Source organism: Salmo trutta, chromosome 28, assembly GCF_901001165.1.
Source record: "Salmo trutta chromosome 28, fSalTru1.1, whole genome shotgun sequence".
Classification (NCBI taxonomy): domain Eukaryota; kingdom Metazoa; phylum Chordata; class Actinopteri; order Salmoniformes; family Salmonidae; genus Salmo; species Salmo trutta.
In genome coordinates, this window is record NC_042984.1 from 301,793 (window position 1) to 325,030 (window position 23,238).

Genomic DNA, 23,238 nt, shown 5'->3' on the forward strand with positions numbered 1-23,238 from the left:
CCCCCTCTCTCTCCCCCCCTCTCTCTCTCCCTCTCTCTCTCCATCCCTTTCTCTCTCTCTCTCCATCCCTCTCTCTCTCTTTCTATCCCTCTCTCTTCCCCTCTCAGGGAGAGATAAAGATGGCGGTGTGTATAGAAGATGATTGTAACAGTGAACTGCCTCCAGCCTCTCTGCTGTTCAGAGCAGCCAGACAGTACAGCTATGGTGTCCTTTTCAGCCTAGCCGAAACACACCGACGCCTCGAGAGACTTGCCATGCGCAACAGAGGACCCCTCGAAGGTGAGGGAAAGAGGGAAGGAGGGAGGGAGGGAAGGAAGTGAACAATTTCGTTTTGCTTGTACAATTGTCTAACTTTTCCACTCTCTCTCTCTCTCTCTCCCTGGTTGTTTGTCTTGTCTCTCTCTCTCCCTGGTTGTTTGTATTGTCTCTCTCTCTCCCTGGTTGTTTGTATTGTCTCTCTCTCTCCCTGGTTGTTTGTATTGTCTCTCTCTCTCCCTGGTTGTTTGTCTTGTCTCTCTCTCTCTCTCCCTGGTTGTTTGTCTTGTCTCTCTCTCTCTCTCCCTGGTTGTTTGTCTTGTCTCTCTCTCTCTCTCTCCCTGGTTGTTTGTCTTGTCTCTCTCTCTCTCTCCCTGGTTGTTTGTCTTGTCTCTCTCTCTCTCTCCCTGGTTGTTTGTCTTGTCTCTCTCTCTCTCTCTCTCCCTGGTTGTTTGTCTTGTCTCTCTCTCTCTCTCCCTGGTTGTTTGTCTTGTCTCTCTCTCTCTCCCTGGTTGTTTGTCTTGTCTCTCTCTCTCTCTCTCTCCCTGGTTGTTTGTCTTGTCTCTCTCTCTCTCCCTGGTTGTTTGTCTTCTCTTTCTCTCTCTCCCTGGTTGTTTGTCTTGTCTCTCTCTCTCTCTCCCTGGTTGTTTGTCTTGTCTCTCTCTCCCTGGTTGTTTGTCTTGTCTCTCTCTCCCCTGGTTGTTTGTCTTGTCTCTCTCTCTCTCCCTGGTTGTTTGTCTTGTCTCTCTCTCCCTGGTTGTTTGTCTTGTCTCTCTCTCTCTCTCTCCCTGGTTGTTTGTCTTGTCTCTCTCTCTCTCCCTGGTTGTTTGTCTTGTCTCTCTCTCTCTCTCCCTGGTTGTTTGTCTTGTCTCTCTCTCTCTCTCTCCCTGGTTGTTTTCTTGTCTGCTCTCTCTCATCTACTCGTCTATCTCTCCCTGTTGTTTGTCTTGTCTCTCTCTCTCCTCCCTGGGTTGTTTGTCTTGTCTCTCTCTCTCCCTGGTTGTTTGTCTGTCTCTCTCTCTCTCCCGGGTTGTTTGTCTTGTCTCTCTCTTTCTCTCCCTGGTTGTTTGTCTTGTCTCTCTCTTTCTCTCCCTGGTTGTTTGTCTTGTCTCTCTCTCTCTCTCCCTGGTTGTTTGTCTTGTCTCTCTCTCTCTCTCCCTGGTTGTTTGTCTTGTCTCTCTCCTCTCTCTCCCCTGGTTTGTTTGTCTTGTCCTCTCTCTCTCTCTCCCTGTTGTTTGTCTTGTCTCTCTCTCTCTCTCCTGGTGGTTTTTCTGTCTATATCTCTCTGCCTCCCTGGTTGTTTGTCTTTTCTCTCTCTCTCTCCCTGGTTGTTTGTCTTGTCTCTCTCTCTCTCTCCTTGGTTGTTTGTCTTGTCTCTCTCTCCTCTCTCTCCCCTGGTTGTTTGTCTTGTCTCTCTCTCTCTCTCTCTCTCTCTCTCTCCCTGGTTGTTTGTCTTGTCTCTCTCTCTCTCTCTCTCTCTCTCTCCCTGGTTGTTTGTCTTGTCTCTCTCTCTCTCCCTGGTTGTTTGTCTTGCCTCTCTCTCTCTCCCTGGTTGTTTGCCTTGTCTCTCTCTCCCTGGTTGTTTGTCTTGTCTCTATCTCTCCCTGGTAGTTCCTCCAGTGATAGTGAAGGAGTGGTCCAGTGGGAAGTCTAAGTCGGCCCTGACCCCGGAGCTGGTTCCAGCGCTGTGCTTCAGAGAGTGGACCTGTCCTAACCTGCGGAGGCTGTGGCTTGGTAGAGCCAGTGAAGATCGCTCCCGGAGGACCAGAGCTTTCCTAGCCTGTCTCCGCTCTGACTGTCCTGCCCTACTCAACCCTGCGCAGGTCCCACAACACCTTCTGCTCATGTGCTGCGTGCTCAGGTGAGACTGGAAGGGTGTGAGAGGTGTGTGTGTGTACCACGTGTGTGTGTGTGTGTGGTGTGTTAAGGTGTGTGTGTGTGTGTGTGTTAACAGGTATATGATGCAGTGGCCAGGTGGTCGTATTCTACAGAGACATGAGTTAGATGCCTTCCTGGCCCAGGCAGTCTCTAACCAGCTCTATGAACCAGACCAGCTACAGGAACTCAAGGTACAGCACAGCACACACTAGACACAGCACACACTAGACACAGCACACACTAGACACAGCCAACACTGCTGGACAGGGTCGGTTCTGCACACAGTCCAGTTCGAAGGTACAGCTGGTTCCTGAGCTGGGGCAGGAGACCTGTTGGGGAAATCTCTCCCAGGACGCTACAGGTTAAGGACAGCCCATCAAATATCTTTCAACGTCAACTGCGCCTCTGGACCCAATAGTTTGAGTCATGGAGTGAGGAGGAGAGGAACAGTTTCCTGTACATTCTAGAAGAGAGGGACCTTATCTTAGTTGCCCACTTCTACAGAGGTGTAGCTGGGACAGCAGGCAGGGATTGAGGGATACGGGAGAAGAGATGGACAGTGAGTGGGTGGTAGACAGAAACAAGTCAAGTTGATGAAGTGGTACATAGGGAGCATATGTGTGGAGACAGTGAAGAGCTGTGCGGTAGGTAGACTTAACAGTTAAAAGCGTTGGGCCAGTAACCAAAAGGTCACTGGTTCGAATCCCTGAGCCACCTAGGTGAAAAATCTGTCGACGTGCCCTTGAGCATGGCACATAACCCTACTTGCTCCTGTACGTCGCTTTGTATAACAGCATCTGCTAAATGACTAAAATGTGAAATGACAAATTTTTATAATAACCAAAAAAGTGTTAAACAAATCAAAATATATTTTCTTCAAATAGCCACCCTTTGCCTTGATGACAGCTTTGCACAGTCTTGGCATTCTCTCAACCAGCTTCACCTGGAATGCTTCTCCAACAGTCTTGAAGGAGTTCCCACATATGCTGAGCACTTGTTGGCTGCTTTTCCTTCACCAACTCATCCCAATCCATCTCAATTTGTTTGGAGGCCAGGTCATCTGATGCAGCACTCCATCACTCTTCTTGGTCAAATAGCTCTTACACATCCTGGAGGTGTGTTTTGGGTCATTGTTCTGTCGAAAAACAAATGATAGCCCCACTAAGCCCAAACCAGATGGGATGGCGTATCACTGCAGAATGCTGTGGTAGCCATGCTGGTTAAGTGTGCCTTGAATTCTAAATAAATCGCAGACAGTGTCACCAGCAAAGCACCATCACACCAAAACACCTCCTCCTCCATGCTTCACGGTGGGAACCACACATGCGTAGATCATCCGTTCACCCACACCGCATCTCACAAAGACACGGCGGTGGGAACCAGGAACCATCCAATTTGGACTCCAGACCAAAGGACACATTTCCACCGGTCTAATGTCCATTGCTCATGTTTCTTGGCCCAAGCAAGTCTCTTCTTCTTATTGGTGTCCTTTAGTAGTGGTTTCTTTGCAGCAATTTGACTATGAAGGCCTGATTCACAGAGTCTCCTCTGAACAGTTGATGTTGAGATGTGTCTTACTTGAACTCTGTGAAGCATTTATTTGGGCTGCAATTGAATGTATCCTCTGCAGCAGAGGTAACTCTGGGTCTTCCATTCCTGTGGCGGTCCTCATGAGAGCCAGTTTCATCATAGCGCTTGATGGTTTTGGTGACTGCATTTGAAGAAACTTTCTTGAATTTCAAAGTTCTTGAAATTTTCCGTATTGTCTGACCTTCATGTCTTAAAGTAATGATGGACTGTCATTTCTCTTTGCTTATTTGAGCTGTTCTTGCCATAATATGGACTTGGTATTTTACCAAATAGGGCTATCTTCTATATACCCCCTACCTTGTCACAACACAACTGATGAGCTGAAACACTTTAAGAAGGAATTAAATTCCACAAATGAACTTCTAAGAAGGCACACCAGAAATATTTCCAAAACTTAAAGCATTGTATTTAGGACAAATCATTCACTAAACTCTAAACCTCAACTAAATCTCGTAATGAATAATGTGGACATTTAGCAAGTTGAGGTGACTAAATGGATTGGAGTAACCCTGGATTGTAAACAGTCATGGTCAAAACATATTGACACAATAGTAGCTAAGATGGGGAGAAGTCTGTCCATAATAAAGTGCTGCTCTGCCTTCTTACTATCAACAAGGCAGGTCCTACAGGCCCTAGTTTCTACCTTCTTAACGACACTATCAACAAGGCAGGTCCTACAGGCCCTAGTTTCTACCTTCTTAACAGCACTATCAACAAGGCAGGTCCTACAGGCCCTAGTTGCTACCTTCTTAACAACACTATCAACAAGGAAGGTCCTACAGGCCTTAGTTCTGTCACACCTGGACTACTGTTCAGTCCTGTGGTCAGGTGACACAAAGAGGGACTTAGGAAAATCACAATTGTTTCAGAACAGGGCAGCACGGCTTGCCCTATAAAAGTACACAGAGAGCTAACATTAATGATATACATGTCAATCTCTCATGGCTCAAAGTGGAGGACAATTTGACTTCATCACTACTTGTTTTTGTAAGAAGTGTTGACAAGCTGAAGGTACCGAGCTGTCTGTTTAAACTACTGGCACACAGCTCAGACACCCATACATACCCCACAAGACATGCCACCAGAGGTCTGTTTAAACTACTGGCACACAGCTCAGACACCCATACATACCCCACAAGACATGCCACCAGAGGTCTGTTTAAACTACTGGCACACAGCTCAGACACCCATCCATACCCCACAAGACATGCCACCAGAGGTCTGTTTAAACTACTGGCACACAGCTCAGACACCCATACATACCCAACAAGACATGCCACCAGAGGTCTCTTCACAGTCCCCAAGTCCAGAACAGACTATGGGAGGAGCACAGTACTACATAGAGCCTTGACTACATGGAACTCTATTCCACATCAGGTAACTGATGCAGCAGTAGAATCAGATTTAAAAAAAGATCAAAATACACCTTATGGAACAGCGGGGACTGAAGCAACACAAACATAGACACATGCACATGGATTTTGCGTTGTAGATATGTGGTAGTGGAGTATGGGCCTGAGGGCACAAGGTGCGTTGTGAAATCTGTAATAAATGTAATGTTTTTAAAATTGTATTTACTGAACCCCAGGAAGATTAGCTGCTGCCTTGGCAGGAACTAATGGGGATCCATATTAAACCCCAGGAAGAGTAGCTGCTGCCTTGGCAGGAACTAATGGGGACTCATAATAAACCCCAGGAAGAGTAGCTGCTGCCTTGACAGGAACTGATGGGGATCCATAATAAACCCCAGGAAGAGTAGCTGCTGCCTTGACAGGAACTAATGGGGACTCATAATAAACCCCAGGAAGAGTAGCTGCTGCCTTGACAGGAACTAATGGGGACTCATAATAAACCCCAGGAAGAGTAGCTGCTGCCTTGCCAGGAACTAATGGGATCCATAATTAATACAAATAGACATGTTAATTGAAAAGCATTCCAGGTGACTACCTCGTGAAGCTGGTTGAGAGAATGCCAAGAGTGTGTAAAGCTGTCAAGGCAAAGGGTGGCTATTTGAAGAATCTCAAATATAAAATATATTTTGATTTGTTTAACACTTTATTTGGTTACTACATGATTCCATATGTGTTATTTCATAGTTTTGATGTCTTCACTATTATTCTACAATGTAGAAAATATTAAAAATAAAGAAAAACCCTAGTTCTAAAACTTGTGTGAACAAAATAAAAATATCTTGTGTGTTCTCCTTTGTCCTGAGTTTGGGTGGTCCCTTTAGGTTGTGTCCCTGGTTACACTGTCTGATGGCTGATCCTTTAGGGTGTGTCCCTGGTTACACTGTCTGATGGCTGATCCTTTAGGGTGTGTCCCTGGTTACACTGTCTGATGGCTGATCCTTTAGGGTGTGTCCCTGGTTACACTGTCTGATGGCTGATCCTTTAGGGTGTGTCCCTGGTTACACTGTCTGATGGCTGATCCTTTAGGGTGTGTCCCTGGTTACACTGTCTGATGGCTGATCCTTTAGGGTGTGTCCCTGGTTACACTGTCTGATGGCTGATCCTTTAGGGTGTGTCCCTGGTTACACTGTCTGATGGCTGATCCTTTAGGATGTGTCCCTGGTTACACTGTCTGATGGCTGATCCTTTAGGGTGTGTCCCTGGTTACACTGTCTGATGGCTGGTCCTTTATGGTGTGTCCCTGGTTACACTGATGGCTGATTCTTTAGAATGTGTCCCTGGTTACACTGTCTGATGGCTGATCCTTTAGAGTGTGTCCCTGGTTACACTGTCTGATGGCTGATCCTTTAGGATGTGTCCCTGGTTACACTGTCTGATGGCTGGTCCTTTAGGGTGTGTCCCTGGTTACAGTGATGGCTGATCCTTTAGGGTGTGTCCCTGGTTACACTGATAGCTGATCATTTAGGGTGTGTCCCTGGTTACACTGTCTGATGGCTGATCCTTTAGGGTGTGTCCCTGGTTACACTGTCTGATGGCTGATCCTTTAGGGTGTGTCCCTGGTTACACTCTCTGATAGCTGGTCCTTTAGGGTGTGTCCCTGGTTACTCTGATGGCTGGTCCTTTAGGGTGTGTCCCTGGTTACACTGATGGCTGATCCTTTAGGGTGCGTCCCTGGTTACACTGATGGCTGATCCTCTAGGATGTGTCCCTGGTTACACTGTCTGATGGCTGATCCTTTAGGGTGTGTCCCTGGTTACACTGTTTGATGGCTGATCCTTTAGGGTGTGTCCCTGGTTACACTGTCTGATGGCTGATCCTTTAGGGTGTGTCCCTGGTTACACTGATGGCTGATCCTTTAGGGTGTGTCCCTGGTTATACTGTCTGATGGCTGATCCTTTAGGGTGTGTCCCTGGTTACACTGTCTGATGGCTGATCCTTTAGGGTATGTCCCTGGTTACACTGATGGCTGATCCTTTAGGATGTGTCCCTGGTTACACTGTCTGATGGCTGATCCTTTAGGGTGTGTCCCTGGTTACACTGTCTGATGGCTGATCCTTTAGGGTGTGTCCCTGGTTACACTGTCTGATTGCTGATCCTTTAGGGTGTGTCCCTGGTTACACTGATGGCTGATCCTTTAGGATGTGTCCCTGGTTACACTGTCTGATGGCTGATCCTTTAGGGTGTGTCCCTGGTTACACTGTCTGATGGCTGGTCCTTTAGGGTGTGTCCCTGGTTACACTGATGGCTGATCCTTTAGGGTGTGTCCCTGGTTACACTGATAGCTGATCATTTAGGGTGTGTCCCTGGTTACACTGTCTGATGGCTGATCCTTTAGGGTGTGTCCCTGGTTACACTGTCTGATGGCTGATCCTTTAGGGTGTGTCCCTGGTTACACTCTCTGATGGCTGGTCCTTTAGGGTGTGTCCCTGGTTACTCTGATGACTGGTCCTTTAGGGTGTGTCCCTGGTTACACTGTCTGATGGCTGATCCTTTAGGGTGTGTCCCTGGTTACACTGTCTGATGGCTGATCCTTTAGGGTGTGTCCCTGGTTACACTGATGGCTGATCCTTTAGGGTGTGTCCCTTGTTACACTGATAGCTGATCATTTAGGGTGTGTCCCTGGTTACACTGTCTGATGGCTGCTCCTTTAGGGTATGTCCCTGGTTACACTGTCTGATGGCTGATCCTTTAGGTTGTGTCCCTGGTTACACTTATAGCTGATCATTTAGGGTGTGTCCCTGGTTACACTGTGATGGCTGATCCTTTAGGGTGTGTCCCTGGTTACACTGTCTGATGGCTGATCCTTTAGGGTGTGTCCCTGGTTACACTGTCTGATGGCTGATCCTTTAGGGTGTGTCCCTGGTTACACTGTCTGATGGCTGATCCTTTAGGGTGTGACCCTGGTTACACTGTCTGATGGCTGATCCTTTAGGGTGTGTCCCTGGTTACACTGATGGCTGATCCTTTAGGTTGTGTCCCTGGTTACACTGATGGCTGATCCTTTAGGATGTGTCCCTGGTTACACTGTCTGATGGCTGATCCTTTAGGGTGTGTCCCTGGTTACACTGTTTGATGGCTGATCCTTTAGGGTGTGTCCCTGGTTACACTGTCTGATGGCTGATCCTTTAGGGTGTGTCCCTGGTTACACTGTCTGATGGCTGATCCTTTAGGGTGTGTCCCTGGTTACACTGATGGCTGATCCTTTAGGGTGTGTCCCTGGTTACACTGTCTGATGGCTGATCCTTTAAGGTGTGTCCCTGGTTATACTGTCTGATGGCTGATCCCTTAGGGTGTGTCCCTGGTTACACTGTCTGATGGCTGATCCTTTAGGGTGTGTCCCTGGTTACACTGATGGCTGATCCTTTAGGATGTGTCCCTGGTTACACTGTCTGATGGCTGATCCTTTAGGGTGTGTCCCTGGTTACACTGTCTGATGGCTGATCCTTTAGGGTGTGTCCCTGGTTACACTGTCTGATGGCTGATCCTTTAGGGTTTGTCCCTGGTTACACTGATGGCTGATTCTTTAGAATGTGTCCCTGGTTACACTGTCTGATGGCTGATCCTTTAGGGTGTGTCCCTGGTTACACTGTCTGATGGCTGATCCTTTAGGGTGTGTCCCTGGTTACACTGTCTGATGGCTGATCCTTTAGGGTGTGTCCCTGGTTACACTGATGGCTGATCCTTTAGGGTGTGTCCCTGGTTACACTGATAGCTGATCATTTAGGGTGTGTCCCTGGTTACACTGTCTGATGGCTGCTCCTTTAGGGTATGTCCCTGGTTACACTGTCTGATGGCTGATCCTTTAGGGTGTGTCCCTGGTTACACTGATAGCTGATCATTTAGGGTGTGTCCCTGGTTACACTGTCTGATGGCTGATCCTTTAGGGTGTGTCCCTGGTTACACTGTCTGATGGCTGATCCTTTAGGGTGTGTCCCTGGTTACACTGATGGCTGATCCTTTAGGGTGTGTCCCTGGTTACACTGTCTGATGGCTGATCCTTTAGGGTGTGTCCCTGGTTACACTGTCTGATGGCTGATCCTTTAGGGTGTGTCCCTGGTTACACTGTCTGATGGCTGATCCTTTAGGGTGTGTCCCTGGTTACACTGATGGCTGATCCTTTAGGGTGTGTCCCTGGTTACACTGATGGCTGATCCTTTAGGATGTGTCCCTGGTTACACTGTCTGATGGCTGATCCTTTAGGGTGTGTCCCTGGTTACACTGTTTGATGGCTGATCCTTTAGGGTGTGTCCCTGGTTACTGTCTGATGGCTGATCCTTTAGGGTGTGTCCCTGGTTACACTGTCTGTTGGCTGATCCTTTAGGGTGTGTCCCTGGTTACACTGATGGCTGATCCTTTAGGGTGTGTCCCTGGTTACACTGTCTGATGGCTGAACCTTTAAGGTGTGTCCCTGGTTATACTGTCTGATGGCTGATCCTTTAGGGTGTGTCCCTGGTTACACTGTCTGATGGCTGATCCTTTAGGGTGTGTCCCTGGTTACACTGATGGCTGATCCTTTAGGATGTGTCCCTTGTTACACTGTCTGATGGCTGATCCTTTAGGGTGTGTCCCTGGTTACACTGTCTGATGGCTGATCCTTTAGGGTGTGTCCCTGGTTACACTGTCTGATGGCTGATCCTTTAGGGTTTGTCCCTGGTTACACTGATGGCTGATTCTTTAGGATGTGTCCCTGGTTACACTGTCTGATGGCTGATCCTTTAGGGTGTGTCCCTGGTTACACTGTCTGATGGCTGATCCTTTAGGATGTGTCCCTGGTTACACTGTCTGATGGCTGGTCCTTTAGGGTGTGTCCCTGGTTACACTGATGGCTGATCCTTTAGGGTGTGTCCCTGGTTACACTGATAGCTGATCCTTTAGGGTGTGTCCCTGGTTACACTGTCTGATGGCTGATCCTTTAGGGTGTGTCCCTGGTTACACTGTCTGATGGCTGATCCTTTAGGGTGTGTCCCTGGTTACACTGTCTGATGGCTCTTTGAGTTGCAGAGCCTGTGCTCTACATTGTCTTCTCCTTGAAGGTTAGCTTAAAACCCTTCAGCTCTTTGAAGTCGTATGTCTTCTGAGACTGTCTCCTTGTGTTTAGTGCATGGGCTCTTCTGTCCCAGTTTCTGTATTGGATTACAGGTACCATTCCCTAAAAGGTACTTTGCCTAACTTATCAGTTCACTTCTTACCATTAAAGGCGACGGTCCAGGCCTTGTAGTCGACCTACTGAAGAGGGCTCTTCTCCCTCCTCCAGCTTGAGAGGTCCAGCAGGCCCTGTGTGGTCACATGATATTTCAGCTAGGTGTGAAGGGTCTTCGACAGAGCTTGGAGAAACCCAGTAGTCCATAACAATTCAACATTATCCATGGACAGGAAGAGGATGATCAGCTTATGGCATCACTACATGTCCATATGGTTGTTTTTATGAGAAATCTTCTAAAAAGAACAGGGACTTTGCACTGATATGAAAAGCTTACACTAAACATGATAATACTGCATGTCTCAAAATCAATATCCCTCTGTCCTCGGGTGTTTTATGTCCTGTGGATTCCACTTTATTGGGTAAGGTAGCCTTAATTCTCACAGTATCCAGCCTAGCTGACGTCATGTATTTTTCTGGATAGTTTTTTTTCCTATGTGTGTATTTTCTCTGGCCTCCATTGATTTCGTCACCATAATTCTGGCCATCCTACTAGGGTATAAACTCCAATAGCTTTTGAATGGATTATGATAGAGACCTGAGGTTTGGAACATTGATTATCTACACAGTTAACATATTATTTTACCCATTGGTTAAAAGATGTGTTTTTGATTGGACACATTATATAATGTGTGTCTATAGGTGGAGAAGGTGGATGGTCGGGGAGTGCAGCTGGCGTCTCTCTTCATGGCGGGCGTGGACACGGCTCTGTTGGTCAACGATGTGTGTGGTCAGCCGTTACCATGGGAACACTGCTGCCCCTGGGGCTTCTTCGACGGGAAACTCTTCCAGACCAAACTGGCCCGTGCTGCCCGAGACCGCCAGGCCCTGCTCGACATGTGTGAAGGACAGGTCGGTCGGGGGGGGGGGGGGGGGGGGGGTCCAATCCTTGGGCAGCTGGAAGGCCGTTGTCCCCCATCAGCGAATTGCTTTCTGTGACCCATGTAAAAGGCTTACTCGACTTCCGGGATTTATAAGTATATATAATATTCTCTGTCCTACAGGAGGAGCTGGTGTCTCGTGTGGAGAAGATGCGTCAGGCCATCCTAGAAGGCATCAACTTCTCTCGTCCTCCTCCCCCACCTCCTCTCCCCCCTCCTTCCTTCCTGCCCCCTCCCCCCTTCTACCCTCTGCCTCCCCTCTACCCCCCCCGGCCCATGGGCAACATGCCACACCACCACCACCCTCAACATCCTCACCCTCATCACCACTCACACCCAGCCCAGCACAGACCCAGAGCCTTCCCAGGTGAGCATCTCTCACACACACACACACACATTCACAAGTGCACACACATATCCAATAGATCAATGCAAAGATGAGGCGCTGGTGTTGGCTCCGAGGCGCCGGCTCCGAGACGCTGTTCGTGCACCAGGAAGTTTGATGATGTTCTATCTGCACTTTTCTAACAGATAACAAACACACTATAATCTTTCTTTTGATGAGCAGGTCTGCAGTCGATCCCCCCCCAGGGAGGGAAGTTGGAGATAGCCGGCATGGTGGTGGGACAGTGGGCCGGGAACAAACCACTGCGTGGCAGAGGGGGATTCAACATGCAGGTGGTGTCAGTCGGGGCAGGGAGAGGGTAAGACACTGCTGCTGCTCTCTAAATTAAACTGTCTCTATACTTGAGTCTAATATTACTTTTTACTAATCTCTCCCTCTGTCCCCCGTCTCTCCAGAAGGGGTAAGGACATCCCAGTGAAAGGAGGGCGAGGAGGTAAAAAGGTGACTGCCAACAGAATAAAGGTTTGACATCAGAATAAGGGTCAAGCCATAGAATAAGCGGTGTCGTCGTCACACTAAATGTAAAGAGACCGTTAGATGTAGTTTTAAATAAGCATTAACTCTTTCTCTCCTTCCCTCCAGACCTCACCCCCTCCCCCCTCCACCAGCCCCCCCAAGTCCTCTGAGGGTGAGGGTCTTAACTCTGGGGGTGTGGCCCAGAAGCTGAACGGCAGCCCTGCAGCCTCCGCTATTGGCCAGCCTTTGGATCTTCCTCCACTGGCCCAGCCAAACCCGTGTGCCTTAGCCAGCAAAGACAACCAATCAGAGGAGGCCCCTTGTTGCCTTGACAGCTGTCCTTCAGACGGAATGTAACGAAGGAGGATTGACTAGGCTTTCCCAGAATGCACCAGGGTGTTCTGAAAGTGCCGTCTGTGTTCCACTGCCTTCCCCTGTCTGTTAGCCTCGCCCACCAACACACCAACCAGGAAGTCAGAGAGGGGGAGGTGCTCTGCTCAATCAGTCGATTTGATTGAGGCGTTCCGCTAGCCTTTCCCCCCCTCTCTCTGCTTCTCCGTGTGATTGGTTTGGCAGAGCAGTAAGCCCAACCCCTTGATTTTGTCATGTTTTATTTTAACGATGAGAGGTTTTTCTCCATGAGTCCATTTTGTCTAAGCCCCGCCTCTGGCCCATAAAGGCCCCACCCCCATGGCTGTTGTAGCCCCAGCACACTGTCTCATGTTGTAATGATCCCTTCCTAGTGGTCAAATTTATTGTGAATTGAAATGGGATGATGTGATCTACACTCCCCTACCGAGGTCAGCACAGTTAGACTTGAACTACAGTGTTTAGTGGTAGTAATAGTGGGTTTACACACACAGTAACGTCGACACTAAACACACACTGTTGGCTAGTCTGTTAGTTCCTCGGTTTGGTAGCCATTAGAAGTTTAATTGCCCAGCCGTGTTGAGACCCCATGACCACAGATGTAAATGGTTGCCATAGGGACCTCATGGCAAGCGGTGTTCCATGTGAGGTCAGAGAGGAAGAGGAGGATGACATGGCGTTTGCTAAATACACCACCGATAATGATCTATTAGCGTTAGCCGCGCCTCTAACCTCCCCGCCAGACCCATCTGTATTAGCTACGTTGTGTTGCTAATCACAACACTACCTGGGCGGCAAGTAGCCTAGTGGTTAAAGTGTTGGGCTAGTATCCGAAAGGTTACTGGATCGAATCCCCGAGCTAACAAGGTAAAAATCTGTCGTTCTGCCCCTGAACAAGGCAGTTAACCCACTGTTCCCCGGTAGGCCATCATTGTAAATAAGAATTTGTTCTTAACTGACTTGCCTAGTTAAATAAAAGTTACATTTAAATATAAAATATTACCCTGAGCGGCGGTGTATAGCTTAGCCCCTTCAGTAGCATTTGCACCACTAATGCGTTAGCATACTAACGTAGGCCAGACCCTTGAATAACATTAGCACTTACGTTAATATGGTAGCATGCTAATTTAGCCTAGCCCAGCCGTGTTGAGACCCCCTGACCACAGATTTATGTACGCACCTTAACCTGACGCTCCAACGTATGGAAGCTCTTACCCCTATATTATATTACTGCATTATCCCCTATGCTCTTATTGTATATCCCAATGGGGAGCACTTACTAATGTTGCATTCATTGTGATTATTAATGAATTGACAGTCTGTCTGATAGGGTTCCCCTGTGACTTAGGACATTTCTTTGACCTCTAGAGATCTACTTTAACATTAGACACCTTTAGAGACTCCTTTGTGTGTTAATATGCCCCTTGTTAACAATAGCTGTTTAAATGTGAGCAGTGGTCTTCAGAAGAGTCCCACTGGATCCCCTTACAGGTTAAAACACAGTAAGGACAAACATGGTGCCACGTCAGGGGTCAGAGTGCTGCCCCTCTGACTGGCACCACGTCTCAAATGGCACCCTATTTCCTACATGGTGCACTACTACTCCTGTTCATCAGAAGCAGTGCATTACGGGGGGTAGGTTGCCGTTATAGACAAGACCTGATGAAGTCCCAAAGCATAGACCCACACCAGCCCTGTCAGCTGGCTGGCCAATCAGGACAGGCCTGGTAGCACCGCCTCCCCAACCCCGCCTGGTGATTGGTTAGCAGTCGCCACGGCGATAGCACAGCGTTCTCAGCTCTTTAACCAACAACAAGAAGCACTTCCCCCAAACTACCTCGACAATCAGCAGGGGTTTGGGGTGGGAACACATGAATGTTCTGCCCACAATCTAAAGATCCTAAATAGTTTTATAATTATGATAGAGGACAAAATAAGTATTCCCTTAATAGGTGTGCTCTGAGAGGAATCCGAGTATTGTCTTGTTTTAATGTTAGTAGACGACAGAGCAGAGCAGTAGGATTGATGTCTGTCTGTCTCCTGGACATCTGTAGAAATAACATGGACTGAATCAACTCAACTAAACCAGCGTAGGGACATGGATGCTGCCCAAAGGACTCCTAGTCCTTCTACTGCACTAGTTCTGTTTATGGCCCATAGGGCTACCCCCATAGGGCTTTGGTCAAAAGTAGTGCACTATATAGGGAATGGGGTACCATTTGGGAGGCACCCTATATGAACCTCTGACAAGGCAAGGCAACAGAAGGAGACCATGTCAAAGACTTGATGCTCTATCTATCTGATGGTAGGCCTAAGACAATGTTTCCCAAACTCGTACCTGGGGACGCCAAGGGGGTTTTTCCCCTAGCACTACACAGCTGATTCAAATAATCAAAGCTTGACGATGAGTTGGTTATTGAATCAGCTGTGTAGTGCTAGGGTCAGAACCAAAAGGTGCACCCGGGAGAGGGGGAGGGGGGGGGGTGACTGAGTTGGGGAAACACTGGTCTAAAATCTTAACTGTTTAAACTGAAGGAAACCCTGCCCAGATGAAATGGCACCCTATTCCCTACATTCTGACTGATCCTCTTCGTTCCTGTGAAGAACCTAAGGATTCCACAAGACTGCCTCTGTTGCTGATCTTCAGCCTTATACTCATAGGGTACACAGTCAGTGTTGATATTTAAATCACTGAGCCCACCGTTAAGATCCGTTACACTGAGACACAACAAACGGCCCGTTAACTTGTCAACAAACAACTACCAAATGAAAGCCAGAGTTTTATTGATGGCTGGTTATTGATATGACTTGCTGAAGCATACAGAGCATTGTTAGGAGTGTTGTTACGGTAGTTGTAGGACAGTAGTAACAGTATTGGACTAAGCTCTACAGGACTAGTTAAAACACAAACAGAAAGGGCGACATTCTGTCTGCTAAATAGTCCAGTTCCAGCCACAACTACCTTAGTAGCATCTACATAGCCCCACATAGCCCCACAAAGCCCAAAGTTGCCAAAGCAAACATAACATCTAAATACACTTCAACCAAAATGATTTTGGAAAGCTGCGGCTCGAGACTCCATGGAGTGCAAGGGTTGTGGAACTGTTTACAAGCAAATCATCTCTGCCTTCTGATGGTTGTTGTAAAACGAGACTTTGGATCTTAATCCCACACGAAGTATTGAGAACAACAACAGTCTTTTAATCCAGTCGTCTCAGGGCTATCTAGCAGACAGATTTGAACCCCTAGACTGGCTAGAGAAGAGCCCCACTGGTCATATAATACCCAGCATGACTGAACGACTACGACTCATATATTTTATATATATATATATATACACACACACACATACACAGAGTACATATTCATAGGATGCACCTCCGTCACTATGTCGAATCATGCCATTGTTGTGAACGTTCTCAAGCAGGCCTCTATCGGCGGCGCCCTAAAGTTGCGATTAAAAAAAGTAATTCTGGAAATACAATGACATTGCTAAAGTAGTCAAGTATTTAGTAGGAAAAAGTTTGCAAGCGTTATCATGCCTTCAAATTTACTTTGATTGCAATGTTGTCATTAGCTAGCAAAGTTTGTCAAAAACCTAATAAAAAAATGGCCTCACCTCCATCTTAGCTAGCTAACGTTACACTGCATCTAAAGTCTATCTGGTGGCCTCACCTCAATCTTAGCTAGCTAGCTAACGTTACACTGCATCTAAAGTCTATCTGGTGGCCTCACCTCAATCTTGGCTAGCTAGCTAATGTTGTACTGCATTTAAAGTCTATCTGGTGGTCTCACCTCTATTTTAGCTAGCTAGCTAATGTTGTACTACATTTAAAGTCTATCTGGTGGTCTCCCCTCAATCTTAGCTAGCTAGCTAGCTAATGTTGTACTGCATCTAAAGTCTATCTGGTGGTCTCCCCTCAATCTTAGCTAGCTAGCTAGCTAGCGTTACACTGCATCTAAAGTCAATCTGGTCGTCTCCCCTCTATCTTAGCTAGCTAGCTAATGTTGTACTGCATCTAAAGTCTATGGTGGCCTCACCTCTATTTTAGTTAGCTAGCTAATGTTATACTGTATCTAAAGTCAATCTGGCTACATCAAAAGGTTTTCCTAATTATTTGCCTCCTTTTGAGTGTCATTGTATTCCCAAGCCACTGTAATGCACTTTTGATGAAATCTTCATCAGCGCTCATTGAGTAGAATGCTTAGTCGTGCATCAGTTCAAAACGAACGTTCTAAACAATATTGTGACGGAACTTGCACTCCATGAATAATGCTTTAACCTTTCACATGACATTACTGTAGCACAATAAGATGATGGGACACTGCAGGTCATGACTATTTCTGTTCAGCCAGGAGGAGGAGTGGGCCTAATTAAGTCACTCCGCTAGCTGGCAAGATTACGCACATCCCTGTCGACTCACTCGTAAGAATACTTACTCACACACACAGTAGTTGTTACCAGCCCTCTCTGTGTTTGTGCTGAAGTGATGTTGCTGTTACTGTCTGTGGGTGAAGCAGAGAGACTTGGTAACACTACTGTTGTACCGAGCTGCAGTCTGACACACACACATCCCTCTTGACTCACTCGTAAGAGCACGCGCGCACACACACACACACACACACACACACACACACACACACACACACATTGATGTCACACCCTGAGTTAGACACTAGCTAGTATGGATAAAGTCAACAACAACATAATTACTCTCCCATTGTTATCCGTGTCTGATTTAGTTGTATTAGATTTTATTGATCAGTGATTTTATTGCTTATTTTAATATTCCTCTATATACCAACATCCCTTCTCTCTTCACCCCCCCTCGCACTTCAACCCCACCTCTCTCTTCACCCCCGTCTTCACCGTTCTCGCTCTCTTCCTCCCTCTGTCCCCCTCATTAGGTAGTTCCGCTTTAAGCAGCCCGTAGAGTACAGTCTTTACACCCTTTCACCAACAGCCTGTCCAACACGCATTCTGTCCAACACGCAGTCTGTCCAACACGCAGTCTGTCCAACACGCAGTCTGTCCAACACGCAGTCTGTCCAACACGCGGCAGTCTGTCCAACACGCGGCAGTCTGTCCAACAGGCGGCAGTCTGTCCAACAGGCGGCAGTCTGTCCAACAGGCGGCAGTCTGTCCAACAGGCGGCAGTCTGTCCAACAGGCGGCAGTCTGTCCAACAGGCGGCAGTCTGTCCAACAGGCGGCAGTCTGTCCAACAGGCGGCAGTCTGTCCAACAGGCGGCAGTCTGTCCGATGGAATGGGGGTATCACTTTATCAGCCCTTATCTGTTTCCTCTAGGACCATTTCTATTGGCTGTTTTCTGACCCCGCCCCTAACCACCCACACTAACAGTAGAGGCTATATTATTATTGATTATCAGTTACTCTTTGTGAACTATGTTATTATTGATGATCAGTTTCTCTTTGTAAACTAGCCAGAGTCTGCAACAAAAAAAGTCAACAACAAAAAAATCTGTTTTATTCAATTGTGCTTCAGTTTTTTTTCTTACTCTTTTTAATGTCTTCTAACCCTTCTATCTATCAAAGCAACCGTTAGTTCTGAGAGGCTTTATATTGGACCCATTTACGATGATCCTTCTTGGTATTTGATATGCCATAAATCATTTTAAAGATCACCTTGTCGTTGTTACTATGTCAGTTAAATATCGCCCGTCTAAAGCTTTTTAAATGATCATCGTTTCTGCACTACGTTCGTATATTCTCGTATTATTAACGTCCCTTATAAAGATTTCATGGTCGACTCAAGTGAAGCTATACTTTGCACAGTTGGAAGTCCCCAGAAAAAACAATGGCCTATCATGAGAGCGATTCTATGATGACATCACAGCACGTGTGATTGGTTTACCCCTATAGAGTGGAGTTTTGTGATGAGTAGAACAGAGCTGTATTGGTTACTGTAGGACTGTGTTATAAGGTTTCAGTCCATGTATGGCTACACTGCCTGAGTGGTCCAGACTAGATAGGCTTACAGGTAATAAAGACAGTTGATTGCATTCCAAATTTCACTCGATTCCTTATAATAGTGCACTACTTTTGACCTTGTGGTGCAGGGTCCTGGTCATGAGTAGTGTACTAGAAAGGGAGTAGGATGCTATTTGGGATGCAGTTAGGGAGGATATGGAGTGAGCGGTCAGTTCAGGTCACATCATGATGATATAACATCATACAGGTGTCAGTCTGTGAGTATCTGTACCAACGCCTTCTGAAGCAACTGTAACACATGTAATACATCAACTGTAATATAGCAGTGTTATGTACTATATCATGTACTGTAAGCCCCCTCCCCCCTCAAAACAACAACAGTGCAGTAAAGGGTTCATCTTCATCACTACTATTATTGCTGTTATAATTATGATCGGTATAATTTGTCATCGTTAGCTAAAATGGAAGCACCAGAATGTTGTGGAGAGAGCCCTTTTATATTCGTCTGGCTGTGGAGGAAGTGATTTCACAAAGGAAGACTGGAACAGGAGGAGAGGCTTGATGATGTAAAGATGGCGGTCGTGTTTGTACGGTTGAGAAACGACTTACAGTGCTGAAATAAAATTTATTCTTTTAGTAAAAAAAAAGTACTATTGTCTCTGTCTTTTTGTGACCAGGAAGTGAGAATGCTGTGGGAACACACAATATGCAATCATGTGCAGTCACACTGCAACAAGCCACACCTTTAGCTTTCCAGTGGTCAGATTATTCTTATGCTGTTAATTTCTTATTATTCACAGTACCTAACAAATTATCCCAAACTACACTGCTCATTTTCCAAGCAGCCGCAGTTGAATCAGATGTGCAGCATTACCCACTGCAAATTGGTCACATCGAACGAGCCCACAAACTGCCTGCAGGGAAACTCACGGAATCTCACACAGCCTTTCAACAGCACCCAGCGCTCCATTGCAGATTAGTGGTGGCGTTCCGAGTCTTTTCACTGAGCCGGTTGGTTGAAAATGCTTAAAAATTTACCTTCAACTATGAAAAAATGGCAAATGTCCAATGTAATGCGAGTTCAAATGTTTACCTGGCCATATTAGATGCCCTGCAAAAAAACGTTTTTTTTATGCACGCAACAAATCAGCGTGGACCAGATTAATGAGCTCTCCCGACTGAATTGTTTCTGAAGTGAGGATTCACCCTCTAGATAATTATTTTGTCATTTATCTACAGAAAAACGGTTTGATCGCAAAAAGCAGCAGTATGCAAATCGGAGCCAAAAGAACGGCTCTTTCACCGACGCGATTCGGTTCCTGACGTTAACCCCAAAAAATATCAGTTCAAAAAGAGCTGTTCATTCGCGAACGACCCATCACTAATGCAGATGGCATGAAAACAGACCTACAGGGAAGGGCAGCGGACGAGGACCAGGGTTAGGGGCAGGTCCAGCTCTACCCCATGGCCTATCACCCAAAGTGTATAGAATAGAAGCCTGACCGAGGGTTTGGTCTGGTGGTTGGGATGGAATAAAACAGGAAATAACCTGGGACCCGCAGCTGATTTAGCTAGTGTAACCGATGCTGTACTGCACCACTGTAGCTCTGCGTTGTGTGTGATTGATTGAGACTATAGACGTGGACTTGGGAGATCAGGTTGTTTTAATGAATCAGAATTCACTCTCTGCATCCAAAAGAAAAGACAAAGCATTTGTAGAGCACATAAACTCGTTTATTTTCAACAATCTTAACGTGTAAATATTTGTATGAACATAAAATTCAACAACTGAGACATAAACTGAACAAGTGCCACAGACGTAACTAACAGAATGGAATAATGTGTCCCTGAACAAAGGGGGGGGGGGGGGGGGTTGGGTCAAAATCAAAGTCAGTATCTGATGTGGCCACCAGCTGCATTAAGTACTGCAGTGCATCTCCTCCTCATGGACTGCACCAGATTTGCCAGTTCTTGCTGTGAGATGTTACCCCACTCTTCCACCAAGGCACCTGCAAGTTCCCGGACATTTCTGGGGGGAATGGCCCTAGCCCTCACCCTCCGATCCAACAGGTCCCAGACGTGCTCAATGGGATTGAGATTCGGGCTCTTCGCTGGCAATGGCAGAAGACTGACATTCCTGTCTTGCAGGAAATCACGCACAGAACGAGCAGTATGGCTGGTGGCATTGTCATGCTGGAGGGTCATGTCAGGATGAGTCTGCAGGAGGTTACCACATGAGGGAGGAGGATGTCTTCCCTGTAACGCACAGCGTTGAGATTGCTTGAAATGATAACAAGCTCAGTCCGATGATGCTGTGACACACCGCCCCAGACCATGACGGACCCTACACCTCCAAATCGATCCCGCTCCAGAGTACAGGCCTCGGTGTAACGCTCATTCCTTCGACGATAAACGCGAATCCGACCACCACCCCTAGTGAGACAAAACTGCGACTCGTCAGAGAAGAGCACTTTTGGCCAGTCCTGTCTGGTCCAGCGATGGTGGGTTTGTGTCCGTAGGTGACGTTGTTGCCAGTGATGTCTGGTGTGGACCTTCCTTATAAGAGGCATACAAGCCCTCAGTCCAGCCTCTCTCAGCCTATTGTGGACAGTCTGAGCACTGATGGAGGGATTGTGCGTTCCTGGTGTAACTCGGGCAGTTGTTGTTGCCATCCTGTACCTGTCCCGCAGGTGTGATGTTCTGATGTACTGATCCTATGCAGGTGTTGTTAAATGTGGTCTGCCGCTGCATGTTTTGAACTGGGCTAGGGGCCATGGTGACTAACAGTGGCTCTGGCCTTAGATCATTGATCAGAGGAGGGTTTGAAGGAATCAGCTCCAGGATCTCAAGAGGTGCTTCCCAGGTCATTTTCCTCAGGCAAGCAAGGTTCTTCTGGTTCTGACTTTCCATCCGATGTCCAGAGCTCGGAGTAATCGCTTGAATCCTCCACCAGCCGAGATGCACTTTCCTCCCCAGAGTCCTCCATGTCTTCCCTGTCCATCGCCAGAGTGAGTGGCCTCTCCTGCATCTACGTTGATTGAAGGTCCTGCAGCATCACTGTCTTTTGAAGTGCTCTGAATCATCAATTTCAAATGGCAGGAAATTCACCTGCAGCAGTAGATTCCTGTGAACCACTTTCTCTCTGCCTTAACAGTCTTGGATTATGTACGTGTGAGTTTGTGGATTGACTGAAGTCACTGAAAATCCCGGGAATCCACTTGTCAGCCAATTTGCGGCGGTCCCTTTCACCCTTGTTGGCGATGAGGACACGATCCCCTATAGACAAACTGATGCCTTTAACCCGCTTATCATACTCCCGACCTTGTCGTCTCTGTTTGCTTGTCAGTGTGCCTTTGGGCAACACTCATAGCTTCCTTCAGCCCAGTGATCAGAGTCTCAACATACTTGTTGCAATCCACAACACTGGATCCAAAACATTGTGGAACATCACATCCACTGGTAGCCGAGGGATCCTACCAAACATGAGAAAGAATGGAGCATAGCCCATAGTCTCATGAACAGTGGCATTGTAGCCAAATGTCAATGACTGGATTTGTTCAGGCCAATGTTCTTTGGTTTCAGGGGCAGACTCCTGAGCATGCTGCCTAAAGTCCTGTTGACGCGTTCAGCCTCTCCATTCCCCATGGGTTGATATGCTGTGGTTCTTGACTTTTGGACACCGGAGAGCATAAGCAGTTCTGCTATTAGCTTGCTCTCGAAATTTGTGCCCGGATCAGTATGGATCCTTGATGCAAATCCGTCGACACAGAAGACATGATCCTACAGTTTACGAGCTACTTGCTTGGCTGTCTGGTTTCTGCATGGCCATGCATGGGCAAGTTTAGTGAAGTGGTCAGTCACCATCAGAACGTCAACTTCTTGCTGTCTTCCGCTGTCCAAAAATCCAAACACACCAACTCCATGGGAGAGCAGGTTTTGTTGCTCTCTAACGGGGCTCTAGCCACTGGCTCTGGAGTCTTTGCTAGAACGCATCTTCGGCAGCAGCGCACATACTCCTTGATGTTTCTCTCCATTGCAGGCCAGAAAAACCTCTGTCTGGCCAGGGCTAGAGTTCTAGCTTGGCCTTGATGTCATGCAAGGTTGTGAATGCCGGTCATTGCTTTGAGTCTCAACACCTCTGGCAACACATATTGGATCTTTCTCCGGTTTGTGTGACTCTCCTTAATGACACAATACAGCACACCCTCTCTTAGGATCAAGCGGTCCCCCTGCTTCATCAGCAGCAACACTTTAGATGAAACATTATATCGGTCTCATCTGGTGGGCCATTTCTTAATGAAGACGAAAGGGATGACTTTGGAAATCACAGAGTCTTGCAGCTGGTGATCTCGAAGTTCCTCATGCGAGAGTTCAGGCAGTGTTAATACCAGGAGAAAGCAGCTGTTGGGTGTTGGAACCAAGCTGGATTGCTTGTATCTCCGTTGAACATTCCCAGTTGATATGGAGCTGACATATGGCCTTCACTTCAGCAATGGTCAAGGAGGTTATCTCCTGGGAATAAGAAGCCCAACGGAAGGCATCTTGGACATCAACATTCAGCGTCACAAGAGCCACAGACAAAGGTGCTAGGTAGGACTCCCTCATCAGTCTCTGCGCGACAGTCACTGTGAAGGGGTTGCGGCTCAATGCATCTGCTACTGTATTCTTGCTGCCTGGGATACGCTTCAAATGGAAGTTGTACGGTGCCAGCTTGGCAACCCATCTTTGCTCGCAAGCATCCAGCTTGGGTTTTGTCATGATGTACGTTAATGGGTTACTATCAGTCCAGACAGTGAACCCGTGCCACTTAAGCCAGTGACGGAATTTATCACACACACTC

General features: G+C 47.2%; 1 protein-coding gene across 2 annotated transcripts in view; it reads left to right on the top strand.

The window, feature by feature from the left end:
• The window catches only part of LOC115165233 (constitutive coactivator of PPAR-gamma-like protein 2), a gene marked incomplete in the record, with an annotated part of 62,859 nt that extends 43,814 nt beyond the window's left edge, over positions 1-19,045 (top strand). The window contains 8 exon segments of one of the 2 annotated variants that reach the window (XM_029718227.1): positions 108-279; positions 1,867-2,116; positions 2,210-2,324; positions 10,978-11,187; positions 11,340-11,583; positions 11,785-11,920; positions 12,018-12,084; positions 12,205-19,045. In XM_029718227.1, coding sequence (XP_029574087.1) covers positions 108-279; positions 1,867-2,116; positions 2,210-2,324; positions 10,978-11,187; positions 11,340-11,583; positions 11,785-11,920; positions 12,018-12,084; positions 12,205-12,435 — 1,425 coding nt within the window. 2 annotated transcript variants of the gene reach the window in all.
• Positions 19,046-23,238: the final 4,193 nt, after the last annotated feature.